At 40.6% G+C, this 14,693-nt stretch overlaps 1 protein-coding gene across 1 annotated transcript in view; it reads right to left on the bottom strand.

The window, feature by feature from the left end:
* ABCC8 (ATP binding cassette subfamily C member 8) overlaps window positions 1–7,322 on the bottom strand; it is a gene marked incomplete at its 3' end in the record, with an annotated part of 70,993 nt that extends 63,671 nt beyond the window's left edge. The window contains exons 1-2 of the mRNA XM_083358473.1: window positions 7,110–7,322; window positions 608–749 (exon numbers count right to left, since the gene is read on the bottom strand). Coding sequence (XP_083214599.1) covers window positions 608–749; window positions 7,110–7,257 — 290 coding nt within the window. The 5' untranslated portion in view covers window positions 7,258–7,322. The remainder of the gene's footprint in view (window positions 1–607; window positions 750–7,109) is intronic.
* Window positions 7,323–14,693: the final 7,371 nt, after the last annotated feature.

Raw genomic sequence — 14,693 nt, forward strand, 5'->3', positions numbered from 1 at the left:
ATGTTAGTATATGTTAGTCCAAAATCAGAGTCTGGTAGCACCTTTGCAAATTAACACAATTTATTAAATAAAATAACAAGTAACTGTTACTTATATACTCTTAGAAAAACAAGTGTCTGTTTCTTCAGCATTACAATAAAAAATGTAGGTAACCTTTGCCTTTCTAACAGTGTGGTCTCATCATACATTTTAAAGTGAACAGCATTGTAGGTTGAAGGTCCTAAATATTCTTATTGGGGGAAAAACTCTTTTTTAAATAGTTTGGATTCAGATTTATACATTTTGAGAACAGTGCATTTCCCCCCCTGTTTGGATATTTTGAACCTTTATAGGTATGGGAATCATAGAGTGTAGAAAATATAGTGTAGAAAATATATTCACAACAATGTGACAAACAAAATAGAATCATCTGGCTAGTTAAAAACAATTGTGCATGTATATATGCAATATTAGTTATTATTATTTATTTTTTTTGAATACATGTCACAAGTTAATCACCATGAACTTAATATTCAATTCCTAACAAACAAAACAGTTCAGCAAGTTATGTTAGAATAAATATATTTTTATATGTATTTATATATATATATATATTGTGCATTCTTACCCATCTGACACGATCCCTTCAGCTATTTCACAGACCAGCACAAACAAAAGGATAAAAGTCAAAATCCACCGTAAATTATGACCAGGAAAATGAAGCCAAGTGCTATGATGGATATGAACTTTGGAACTTTGACTTCCCCATCCTAATATAAAAAGCAAATAATCACCATTACCTTAACATTTTTGTGCAAATAACAAATCTAATTTCCTGCCCTAACTATCCTAAACTGGGGAGGAAAATATTGATCAATTCTGGGAGTTTTTAAGATAACAAATTAAGAGAGATTTAAAAAAAACACAGAAATGAGAAATATTTTATTAAAGAAAGGTTTGGCACTGATACTGTTGAAAAAACAACAACCCACCTAATTGTATTAAGAGTGTAGTATGACACAGATGGAATCAAGGATCCATCTCTGTTGGGCTGTGGTTAGGCTAGAGATTCAAAATAATCATAGAACTTCTGAAAGTAGTTAATCCTATAGATTGAGAAACTAACCATTTGGATTTAGTTTCTCTGATAAGAATAAAGAAAATATATTTAAGTTCCTAATAGTCAGGAATTCAACCAGCAACAATGGTGAGTATAGTAGTGAGAGTGTTTGGACTTCCTTGGTTTTTCCAGTGGGCCTGGGGAACCCAGAATGTGAAGAAGCCCATCAAATGGCTTATTTAATTGTGTGCTGTTGTGGAGATCATTGGTTTTTTAAAAAATCTTTTATTTTTTTCTATTTTGTGCTTTTTAGCTGTAAGCCATCTAGAGTTGCTGTGAGTAGGCGGCTATATAAATGTTCTAAAATAAATAAATAAATATTCATTTCTTACAGAGTAACTGAGAATAAAACCGTAGGTGGTGGTGATTATAAACTCTATGAAGGATACATGGGAAATGGTTACACTGTTTTCTGCACATTTTTAAATTTTATTTCTTTATTTTCTTTATACCCTAAATTATTTTTACAAATAATTCAAGGTAATGAACACATACAAGACTCTCTACAACAACAACCCTGTGAGGTGAGTTGGGTGGAGAGAGAGAGTGGCTGGCCCAGAGTGACCCAGCTGGCTTTCATGGCTAATAAGGTGGAATTTGAACTCATGGTCTCCTGCTTTCTAGCCTTGTGCCTTAATCACTAGTAAGTTCAGGAAGGCTAGGTTCAGCATCACTGTGAATTTCTTTATATTGTTGTTCTTAGTTGCGAAGTCGTGTCCAACCCATCGCGACCCCATGGACAACATTCCTCCAGGCCTTCCTGTCCTCTACCATCTTCTGGAGTCCATTTAGGCTCACGCCTACTGCTTCAGTGACTCCATCCAGCCACCTCATTCTCTGTCATCCCCTTCTTCTCTTGCCCTCAATCTTTCCCAGCATTAGGCTCTTCTCCAGTGAGTCCTTCCTCCTCATTAGGTGGCCAAAGTATTTGAGTTTCAACTTCAGGATCTGGCCTTCTAAAGAGCAGTCAGGGTTGATCGGACTGACCGGTTTGATCGCATTGCAGTCCAAGGGACTCGCAGGAGTCTTCTTCAGCACCATAGTTCAAAGGCCTCAATTCTTTGGCGCTCAACCTTTCTTATGGTCCAACTTTCACAGCCATACATTGCAACTAGGAAGACCATAGCCTTGACTGTACGCACTTTTGTTGGCAGGGTGGTGTCTCTGCTTTTTAGTGTGCTGTCTAGATTTGCCATTGCTTTCCTCCCCAGGAGCAAGCGTCTTTTAATTTCTTGGTTGGACTCCTTTCCCAATTTTGAACCAATCAGTAGTTCCGTGTCCAGTTCTCACTGTTGTTTCTTGACCCGCATATAGGCTTCTCAAGAGACAAATAAGATGATCTGGTACTCCCATCTCTTTAAGAACTTGCCACAGTTTGTTGTGATGCACACAATCAAATGCTTTAGCATAGTCAATGAAGCAGAAGTAGATGTTTTTTTGGAACTCCCTAGCTTTCTCCATGATCCAGCATATGTTGGCAATTTGATCTCTAGTTCCTCTGCCTCTTCAAAATCCTCCCTGTACTTCTGGTAGTTCTCGATCCACATATTGCTGGAGTCTAGCTTGTAGGATTTTAAGCATAACTTTACTAACATGTGAAATGAGTGCAATGATGCAATAGTTTGAACATTCTTTGGCACTGCCTTTCTTTGGAATTGGAATGTAAACTGATCTTTTCCAATCCTGTGGCCACTGTTGAGTTTTCCAAATTTGCTGGCAAATTGAGTGTAGCACTTTTACTGCATCATCTTTTAACATTTTGAATAGCTCAGCTGGAATACTGTCACCTCCGCTAGCTTTGTTGTTGCTCAGCTTTCCTAAGGTCCATTTCACTTCACATTCTAGGGTGTCTGGCTCGAGGTCAGTGACCACCTCATCGTGGTTATCAGGGACGTTAAGCTCATTCTTGTATAGTTCTTCTGTGTAATTTTGCCACTTCTTCTTAATCTCTTCTGCCTCTGTTAGGTCCCTGCCATTTTGATCCTTTATCATGCCCATTTTTGCATGAAACGTTCCCTTCATCTCTCCAATTTTCTTGAAGAGATCTCTAGTCCACCCTATTCTATTGTTTTCTTCTATTTCTTTGCACTGTTCATTTAAAAAGGCATTCTTATCTCTTCTAGCTATTCTCTGGAATTCTGCATTCAATTGGGTGTATCTTTCTTTTTCTCCCTTGCCTTTTGCTTCCCTCCTGTCCTCAGCTATTTGCAAAGCTTCCTCAGACAGCCATTTTGCTTTCTTGCATTTCTTTTTCTTTGGGATGGTTTTAGTTGCTACTTTTTGTACAATGTTGCGAACCTCTGTCCATAGTTCTTCAGGCACTCTGTCTATCAAATCTAATTCCTTATATCTATTTGTCACCTCTACTGTATATTCAACAGGGATATGATTTAATTCATACCTGAGTGGCCTAGTGCTTTTCCCTACTTTCTTCAGTTTAAGCCTAAATTTTGCAATGAGAAAATTTATGCTCTGAGCCACAGTCAGCTCCTGGTCTTGTTTTTACTGACTGTATAGAGCTTCTCCATCTTTGGCTGCAGAGCACATAGTCAATCTGATTTCTGTTTTGACCGTCTGGTGATGTCCATGTGTAGAGCTGTCTCTTGGGTTGCTGGAGAAGAGTATTTGCTATGACCAATGTGTTCTCCTGACAAAATTCTATCAGCCTGTGCCCTGCTTCATTTTGTACTCCAAGGCCAAACTTGCCTGTTATTCCGGTTATCTTTTGGCTTCCTAATTTAGCATTCCAATCCCCCATGATGATAAGGACATCATTTTTTGGTGTTAGTTCTATAAGGTGCTGTAGGGCTTCATAGAACCGGTCAATTTCATCCTCTTCAGCACTGGTGGTTGGGGCATAGACTTGGACTACTGTGATACTGAATGGTTTGCCTTGGATTCGTACTGAAATCATTCTGACATTTTGAGGATTATATCCCAGTATTGCTTTTCCTACTCTTTTATTGACTATGAAGGCTACTCCATTTCTTCTGAGGGATTATTGCCAGCAGTTGTATACCTGATGGTCCTCTGAATTAAATTCACCCATTCCTGTCTATTTTAGTTCTCTGATTTCTAAGATATTGATGTTCAGTCTTGTCATCTCTTGTTTGACCATGTCCAGCTTGCCTTGATTCATGGATCTTACATTCCAGGTTCCTATGGAGAAGAAATATTTACAGCATCGGACTTTCCTTTCACCACCAGACACATCCACAGCTGAGCGTCCTTTCGGCTTTGGCCCAGTCACTTCATCCTTTCTGGCGCTACTAGTTCTAGCCCTCTGCTCTTCCCCAATAGCATATTGGACGCCTTCTGACCTGACGGGCTCATCTTCCATCGTCATATCTTTTTTTCCTTTTGGTACTGTCCATGGGGTTTTCATGGCAAAGATACTGGAGTGGGTTGCCATTTCCTTCTCCCTTAGATCACGTTTTGTCAGAACTCTCTGCTATGACCTTTCCATCTTGGGTGGTCCTGCATGGCATAGCTCATAGCTTCATTGAATTAGGCAAGCCCCTTCGCCACGACAAGGCAGTAATCCATGAAGGGGTTTCTTTATATACATATTTCCTTTTGAAACTGTTAATTGTTTTGCAATTTATCCAGAAAGCTCTGGATAAATTTTCATGATTATCAAGGACACTTTCTTTGCAAACAAGAAAACACTGCTATCTGTGAACCACTAAGGGGGAAAAACACACAAAAAGTTAGCAGTGGTACTTTTTATATGTCTCGTATACAGCAGGGATTTTCAACTTTTTCACCCATTCTACCACTTTTAGGATATGGCAACATCTGAGTACCACCAGTTGCCTAGCAAGGTGTCAAAAACTTGATGACCAAAAAAAAAATATGAAAGAAAAAGAAAAAAGTGTTGAAGTACAGGTAGTCCTCGACTTACAACAGTTCGCTTAGTGACTGTTCAAAGTTACAATGGCACTGAAAAAAGTGCCTCCCAAGCCACAGCAGAGCAAGACATCTGCCTGCCCTCCCAGTGGCGCTCTTCCTCCTGTCTGAGGTTTTCATTGTTGTGAGCATTTCTGTTGAGGATTGGTAGTGGGGTGGGATGGGGAGTGTCTGATTTTTATTCCTGTCTGCTGGGTGGTTGCAGCAGGTTTTGGTCACTTCACATGACCCTGGGACACTGTGACTGTCATAAATATGAATCAGTTGCTAAGCATCTAAATGTAAATCACAAGACCCTGGGGATGCTGCAACATTCCAGCTGATTGGCGCTTGTTTGGGCTCAGCAGAAGCACCAGGATCAGTGCCAAGCTCCAGCTGGATCCTGGTGGTGATCCTGGCGCTTCTGCTGAGCCCTGACAGCCCTGCAGCTCCAGCCATCTCTCGCTCAGGCTTGTGCGGTGCTGCCAGTTCAGCTCCTTCCCCTCCCCTGCTACCATTTTTCTAAGATGGTTGCATACCACCTACAAGGTGCCAATGTACCACAGGTGGTACCCGTACTACTGGCTGAAAAGCCCCGGTATACAGATTCTGTTGTGTCTAGAAAAAACACTGAAAAATACTTCTTGTCAAAATAATTTGTCAATGATTATGGATTCATTAGCTTAGGATCTAATTCAAAGTATTTTATTAAAAGTTCTAACACTTCAAGGACTTCCCTAGATTATTTGTTACACAGCAGAAATGATTACTGTACTGATTGTGAAGATGTTTAATTTTATTGCATTTATTAAACAAATTTATATAGCAGCCTACCTACCAAAAGAAACTTCGGATACCTGTACGAATGTTTAAAACTAAGAAATGCTAAGGAAAATCTCTGTCTTCAAATAGAAAACTCTTGTTACTAATTAAAACTGTACAAGCTATCCATATGCTCCTCCCCCAACAATACACAAAGAAACAAACAAACAAACACACAAACACACACACACACACACACACACACACACAGAGTTGGAAGAGGTGGGAAAATATAGGAGGGCAAGTAGTAGAAATTATCACATGAAGATCCTACCATCTCTCACATACTGAGGAATATATTCTTATATATTCATACTCTCCTTTAAAAGTCACCATAACCTTGTGCTCGATTTCATTTCACACTGCGAGTCATAATGTTCCATTTATGGTACCCGACAACGCTTGCAGTATTTGCAAAGAAGAACATTTGATTCCGCTAAGCCCATCGGAGACCCAGGGAATGACTGGATATGGAACCCACATCCTATCCATGCTATTGGCTGCCGAAGAAGAATTGCTTGGTGAAGAGGAGAAAAGTGAAAAAAGAAAGATATGGAAATTCACAGTAATCCAGGTCATACTTGTCTCAAAAGTGTTGGCTTTTTTTCTTCCTCAAAAGGCAACTGGGCTGTTGTTGTTTTTTTCCTTGAGGAAGAAGAAAACGTTTGGATGAGAAACGAAGCGTTTTGTTCTTCTTCCAGGGAAAAAACAGCCCAGTTGCCTTTTGAGAGAGAGAGAGAGAGAGAGAGAGAGAGAGAGAGAGAGAGAGAGAGAGAGAGAGAGAGAGGGAGGGAGGGAGGGAGGGAGGGAGGGAGGGAGGGAGGGAGGGAGAGGGAGGGAGAGAGGGAGAGGGAGAGGGAGAGAGAGAGGGAGAGGGAGAGAGGGAGAGGGAGGGAGAGAGAGAGAGAGAGAGGGAGAGAGAGAGAGAGAGAGAGAGAGAGAGAGAGAGAGAGAATTCGCTTTTGAGACAAGAAAGCAGGTCAGCTTCGTTCAGCCCACAGGAGTTCGCTTACTTCAGTTCGCCCGTGCCTTGGAGCTCTGCGAATAAGCAGCCGGTCCTCCTGCTTCCTGAGCCCCGCTGGAGATGGGCGACGCCAAGAAAGGTGACCCAGAAGCGCAGCCCAGCACGGAGGACGGTCCGCGGGGAGAGCAAGAGGGCCGGGAATCTGCTGTGGAAGTGGGGAAGGTGGGCGCTGCAAACGGCGGGAAGGACAAGCGCTAAGAAAGCATTTGCGCGCACACCCACTCCGCCCCGCTCCCTCCCTCCCTCTCTCTCTCTCCCTCCCAGAGCTGCACTCACCTATAAAGAGAATGGGGAACGTGATGAAAAGCAGGAAAACATGGGGGACCACGTTCAGGGCGTCCACGAAACAGCCGTTGTTGAGCACCCCGTCGGTCACCTTGTAAGCAGTCGAGTTGTGCCCGCTGCCACAGAAAGCCAAGGGCATGGTGGAAGAGGAGGCGGCGGCGGCGGCGGGATGAAGATGAAGCCGCACCGGACAGCCACCGAGGCGCGGCTGAAGAGCTCCGGCTTTCCTGCCTTGGCGGCGCTCTTCTCGCGCCTTTACTTGAGGGACGCGGCGGCCCATTCGCGCGTGGAGGAAGCCATCGGAAAGCGGCCAGAAGCGCTTCCTCGGGAGGGAGGGAGAGAGAGAGAGAACGAGCGAGCACGTGTGTGTGTGCGCGCGCGCGCGCTGGGTAACTTGCTACGGGGACGCGCGCGGACCTGTCTTTCGGGGACCAGCAGGTGAGCTGCAAAAAGGAGAGATGCGCTGCTCGGGAGAGGCGAGGGCTCCAGATGGCAAAAGCGGCGCGCGCCTGCGCTTTCTCCAACAATGGACCGACCGGGCGCTCTCGTCTCGCCTCGCCGCAGCTCCGGGAGCAGCTGAGGGAAAGAGGAGGCGCAGCCCGGTACTTAAAGGAGCCGCTTCCTCACGTTGGCCCGAGAGCGGCCTCCCCTCCTTTCTTAGGGTCAAGCGCCCGTGCATGGGAAAGCCCGCTTCCTCTTTCTGTAAATAGTTTTAATGCAGGCGGGCATTAATACTTGACCCTTGGCCTCGGTTGCCTGGGGGAAAACATCGCGCTTTGCAGAGAGGAAAAGCGGCGTGCGTAGTAAAATAGGAATGACAGCGCAAAGTGTAGTGAAGTGTTAACTGTTACTATTTCGGCGGAATTTGGCCCGGTGTCACTGAAGCCCAGCTAGACCCACTCACCGGCTCACTCATTCACTCGCTCACATGCACTTTCACCACCTCAGCTGAGGCAGCACAATAAATTCCAGTGCCATCATATTTATTACATAATCAGGGTTTTTTAAGATAATTTTTTTTCTTGAGAACGAGGGTAGCGATATTTATCTTACCCGTAAAAGTACTAATAAAAACTAATTATTCTGCGTACTTTTATCCAAAACAATAGATGCCTTTTGCAAAAAAAAAAAAAGTTTTCAAAAGGGAATCTCATAATTAGGACTAAATCTCAGGTTGAATGTTGTTTGAAGAACATTTACTTTAAGAAACTATAGCTGATTTTAATGCCAGAAATAATCTGATTTCTGATTTAAGCAGCTTATTAATATTAAATGTAAACTGTTCTCTTTTGGAACATTGATTATTTAGAGAGCCAGTCGGGCAGAATGGATAAAATTCTGTGTTGGAGTAGCTTCTAGTCCATCTTCAGTCATGAAAGCTCATTGGGCTACTTTGAGTCAGTCACTTTCCCACAGCCCAGCTTATACAGGGATTGTTGGAGTACTTGGCACAGTCTGTCATCGTGAGCACCTGAATGAAAGGCAAGATATTAAACAAATAACGTTATAGTTAAAAGATGATAGAGGTCCCAGATTCACACTAAATTGCTACACCTGAATATTCTAATAATGCTAGAGAACACATACAGACTATAGGTACGTGGTACACTCTTTCAAAAACCAGGAAAAAAATGCAGAATGTGACAGAAGTCACGTAATTTTCCTTTCTCAAAATTTCATCTTGTGTTTTTGTTTTGCAAATGATTTTTTTTCTAACAACTGAGATGTCATTGATAGCTGAAAACTCAGAAGCCATGGAAGCATGGATAAGATCCTCAGTGGGTTATGGCAGCTCCTCAGTGTTCCTGGTCTCCCAAGATTAGCAGTGCTTAACTTGACAGCTGACACTGCATATTCCTACCTCTGTTGTCATCAAATGTTTCCCAGCAAGGGTTTTTTTTAGGGACAACTAATGTATGCATTGACTTAGCTTGCAAGATGAAATTAAACAAGCTGCTGTATATCTGAAGTCTTGTTCCTTTAGTTCAGTGTTTCTCAACTTCAACAACTGTGAGAAACTGTGTTTCTCATCTTCAACAAGATGTATAGACTTTTCCCAGAATTCCCCAGATAGCTTGGATTCTCTTTGGAGAGTTCTGGGGATCGATGTCCACACATCTTAAAGTTGCTGAGATGGGGAAACACTACTTCAGTTACATGAAGATACTGAGATTGCACAGGCTTTACAACTTTCTTAGTCTTTTAAGTGCCCTCTTCAAATCAGAATGTATGAGAATATGATACTATTCTATTAAAATAAAATTAAAAAAATAAAGTCCACTTCCTTACAGGTTTGGATTGAATGTTTTGGATCTTAGCAAATTCATCTGATTGCATATCTGGTGAAAAATTCAGCACAAAGGTCAGCTCTTTACAAATATCTTCATACTGTACTTTCTAATTTCTTGGATTATCTTAATTCTCACCCAATACAAATATCTAAATCATAATTGTTTTTTTTAAGGAAGTGGGATTTCTGCTGAGTAAAACATGAGATTCTTAAGTTCCCTTAAGCCAGGGGTGTCAAACTCCTGGCCCGCGGGCCGGATGCATCATCTGGAAGCCACGCCCACCCCATTGCCGGCAATGGCAAAACTGTCCTGATACATTGCGCGATGTCACATGACGTCACAAGTTTGACATGTCTGCCTTAAGCAGAACAATATTCATTAAATAGCTTATGCTAGTGAAGATATGAAAGAAATGGAAAAGATTTTATATCATGACACTATATCACATCTCTCCATCCTTTTGCTCTAACAATCTGCTTCTGAGCTTGGAGACCAGATATTGTTGCAGCATAATCATTTCTCTTTCTTCCAGAAAGCCTGCTATTCACAGAAGAAAAAATCAAATTATAAAGCTATATCACTTCCAATACAGCAAAAATATTTTATGAATAGACTTGGCATAGTTGACTTTAATGGCAATCTTGCTCCAACTAACTGTTTAAAAAGATAATTTTATTAAAAGTTTTAATTATAGTACTGAAAGGTAATACAAATGAGAAAAGAAAGGAAAAAAGGTGCAAGATAAAAAGGAAGAAAAAATTGAAAGAAAAAAAAGAAAGCATCTTCCCACCCTCTACATAACAAGCATAGCCATCATCTCCGAAAGTCTGCTAAATAAAATCCAAGTTGTTTGGTTTCAACTACTTCCATGATGTCACAATGTCACTGTTTACAAACCTTATTAGTTTGAAGCACAAGAAATTCAAAAACCTGTCTTAGAGTGAACTTATTAGGTGATGCCAAGGATCAGACTGCTGATCAGATTTGGTCCTCATTTGAAGGCTCTGGGAATAAATCAAGTTGAACAGGAGACAGGACAATCTTTTCTGGAGTGGGAGATATCTGATTTAGTAAACGCAGAGGCATCATGCTGATGTTACCTTATTCTGCAGGATGGTTCCTAAAAAAGCAAACTTTTTTTAAACCATTTCCCCTCAGCCCCCACTGCTTTTCAGTGCTGATGAAAATGTTTCTGAAAATAATTTCCTTTTCTGTTTAAAATTTTTGAAATATATTTTTCTTAGCCAGAATACCATTTCTGCTTTGAATATTTTGTATGTGTATTTTAAAAATTATAATTAACCTATATAAAGAGCCCTAGTAATGCAGTGGTTAAAGTGGAGTATTGCAAGCAAACTCTGTGCACAGCCTGGAGTTCAATCCTGATGGACTCAAGGTTGACTCAGCCTTCCATCCTTCCAAGGTCAATAAAATGAGGGCCCAGATTGTTGGAGGCAATATGCTGACATAGTAAATTGCCCAGAGACTGCTTATATGGGGCACTATATAAGTTTAGGTTCTATTGCTTTTGCTATAAAAAGCATATATTGGAACACAGCTTAAATACTTTCCCATTTTTATTTTCTCAGTATTATTCTGATTCTTCAAGTATACTGTAATTTTAAGGTATTCCTATCATGCCAAGAATATTGCCTAATTTTCTTCTAACAAAATACTTAATGGTCTTAATTAGGATACATGAAAATAATTATCTGGAACAAACTATAATCATTTTACTTGCGGAAAATTTCTAGGAAGTTCCAGAGCTTGGACAGAATAGAGTTTTCACTTATTAAAAGGCACTGACCTTGCAAAAGAGCTGGATTTCTGATAGCAATGCGATAACTTAAGGGTCAGTGGAAATTTTCTGCACTACCTTATTTAGAAACATATGTATACAAAAGATGCCATGTCTGTTGGGGAGTGAGCTTGGCTTGCATATTGACTCTGGTCTGCTTTTCATTTCTGCTGTCATTTCAAGGAGGTGTAAATAAGCTGAATCACATTGTGTCCAGATGGGAGCAATGTCAGTGTGATTACCTTATGGCATGTGAGCCAACAGCATTCTTAATATAAGTTAAGCTTATTTTGTTTTCCTTTGGTCCCATTGCTACCATGTGTTTTTGCATTTAGCTTGGTTATAAAAAAGACAAGTAAAATCTTAAAATCCAGGTTTTTAATAATCTGGCTTGATGCCTTCACTCTTGCTGTTGCTTCAAAATATTTTCCTGTACTTGGAGCTTTTTGCCAGCCAGACTCTTTGCCTCTTTTGTATTTTGTTCCTTCCTGCATATTTTTTGCCTCCAGGTTCAAACATGGGCTTCCAGAATACATTCTGGATGTATGATTACAATTTCTAGGACTGTGTATGTTTTAAAAATTATTAGGAGAAACCGTTTTGGTCCTCACATGCATCTCTTTACTACTCATTCAAGCAGACTGACTTTTTTCAGGTGTCCACAGAAACCAGAAAAGAGGTGGTAAGGGGAGATGTAGCTCCCTTAAGAGTAGATTTCTTAGATCTATTTTTGTCCACTGTCTATTCTTCCCTTTAAGGGAAAGTGGTGAAGAAAGTCGTTGGCCTCCAGCTTCTGAGGACCCTGAAGGAAGCAGATTATCTGGATGTTTTCCACTCAGGATTTAGACTTGGGTAATATTGCTACTCCATGACCTACACTGGCTCCCAGTAAACTTTTGGGTGTGATTCAAGGTGCTGCTTATTACCTTTGAAGCCCTCCATGGCATAGGATCTGATCTACTCCCCAAAACATCTGCCAACTTCACATTCTCCCACAGTGAAGACATACTCCACGTTCCTTCTTTTAAATGTCATGGAACTTAGGAAATGCACCTTTTCTGTGGTTACTCTGTTTTTAGAGCAGTTTTTCTCCCCCCCCAAATATATGACAGACCTTTAGGAACTGACTAAAAACGTGGCTCTTTGAATGGGACTCCCTTGTGGTTGTTTTGTTGTGTGCTTGGTCACTAATTTATATTTAATCTTGTTTTGACTTGGTTCTGATACATATTTGGAGGCACCAAAATTGCTCTGCAAGAGAGCATGCATAAAGTGTTTTAGATTTATTGTGTGTTCATGATGTACACAAATCAGAGTCACAATGAATTGAGAAGCCTTATCAATCTTAAAATGCATTAAATATATACATACTTTAATAGCAATAGCAATAGCAATAAGCACTTTACAGCCCTCCCTAAGTGGTTTACAGAGTCATCCTATGGCCCCCAACAAACTGGATCCTCATTTTACCGACCTTGGAAGGATGGAAGGCTGAGTCAACCTTGAGCTGGTGAGACTCAAACTGCCAAACTGCTGGCAGTCGGCAGTCAGTAGAATTAGCCTGCAGTACTGCATTCTAACCACTGTGCCACCAGGGCTCTTAAGGAGGGCATCTTTTTTTAGGCTTACGTGGAACTGAAAAACAAGGGACAACTTTGATAAGTAATAGCTAAATCAGGGACGTCTGCAAGGAGAGAGCAAAAAAGTCAAGATGTTGCCACAACCATGTAATCAAAGCCCCACCCCTTCTGTATTTTCATTATGACAGGGCTTGTACTGCATAGTTGTGGCACTGAGAGAGATGTCTTGCTTGGAAAAGGTAAAAAAGTATTTTTGAATTATTTTTAAAATGCGCAGTTCTTGTAAGTTTGTTTTACTTACATTCCTGACTCCTACGACCAGCTTATAAACATATGCATACTTAAATAAGGCCTCTAAAGGTAGCTTTGAAACAAATAGTGGTAAATGTCCAGTAATTCTTATATGACTTTTGTAATTTAGTTAACACTTTTAGGCCCAGAGTTTTTAATCACAGTCCAAATAAAAAAGGTGGACTGGTGTGCCCTATAAGTATTCTCTGCGTAAAATTGCTGGCCTAAAAATAATTTCATTCTAATGCAGCCAGAGCAGAGATAGGGGCTAACAGCCTGATAGTTTTGCCCTCTTATTATCTCAGCTATGTAACTTTCTTAGCACTCATAACCAATCCCAAAGAGGGAAAGAAAGAAAGTCATTATAATAATAATGAGTATAAATCATTATAATATAATTATAATAATAATAATAATTATAATAATAAGTATAAAAACTCAACACATTTCAGTTTTCTATGTATTTAAATTATTTTATTGTTTCACCCCAAATCATGTTAGTTTAATTGTCAGATCTGTCTCACATAGAAAAAAACAACAACTTTGAGTGGTCCTTGGTGTTCTCTGAGCTTGGAAAAAAAACTTTTCAGTTTCCTCCAAGCAATGGGTAAACAAAAATATATTGAAGCTAAGAAAGGATGAGATCAGTGACCTGCATCCTGGAAAAGAGACAAGACTAGAAAAGTAATTAAAAAAAAAGTCTGAAATCCAAACATGGTTTAGCACATCTCCTCTCCCCATGACATGTTTGCATAACTGCTAGAGAACTGAAATTATTTTATGAAAATGGTTTTGCATAAGGAAAATGACTCTATAAGCACACATTATTATTATTATTAACAACAACAACAACAACAACAACAACAACAACAACAATAATAATAATAATAATAATAATAATAATAATAATAATAAAAATTTATATTTATATGCCGCCCTTCTCCCTAAGGACTCAGGGCGGCTCACAGCAATAAAAAATTAAAAAAAATAGAATACAAAGATTAAAAAAGAATTAAACAATAGATAAAGAAATAAAGGACAATTTAAGCCGATAACAACCAAATTTTAAAAACCATGATCAGTCCAGGCCAGCTTGTTGGAACAACCATGTCTTTAGGTCGCGGTGGAAGGATCGAAGGTCAGGGGCCATCCGCAGCTCCGGAGGCAGCTGATTCCAGAGGGTCGGCGCGCCCACAGAGAAGGCTCTCCCCCTGGGGGTCACCAGCCAGCATTGCCTGGCCGACGGCACCCTGAGGAGGCCAACTCTGTGGGAGCGAACCGGGTGATGGGAGGTTGACATTGGCAGCAGGTGGTCTCACAAGTACCCTGGGCCTAAGCCATGTAGGGCTTTAAAGGTAATTACCAGCACCCGGAGGGCAACCGGAAGCCAATGCAGCTCATGCAGGAGTGGTGTAGAACAGCAATGGTGTATTGCTTTGCACCAATTTTCACAACTTAATTTTTTATCATATTTCTCATTCACACAATGAGAAGTTTGTTAACTTGTGCAAAAGCAGCATCAAGAGGCATTCTCCTTCCATTGATGACTCTTTGGATACAACTTTAGGAGTTTGGCTAGTCTGGCACTGGGGCAAACGAGGTAATCTGTTTTAAT

This window comes from Vipera ursinii (genome assembly GCF_947247035.1).
Source record: "Vipera ursinii genome assembly, chromosome: 1".
Lineage (NCBI taxonomy): Eukaryota > Metazoa > Chordata > Lepidosauria > Squamata > Viperidae > Vipera > Vipera ursinii.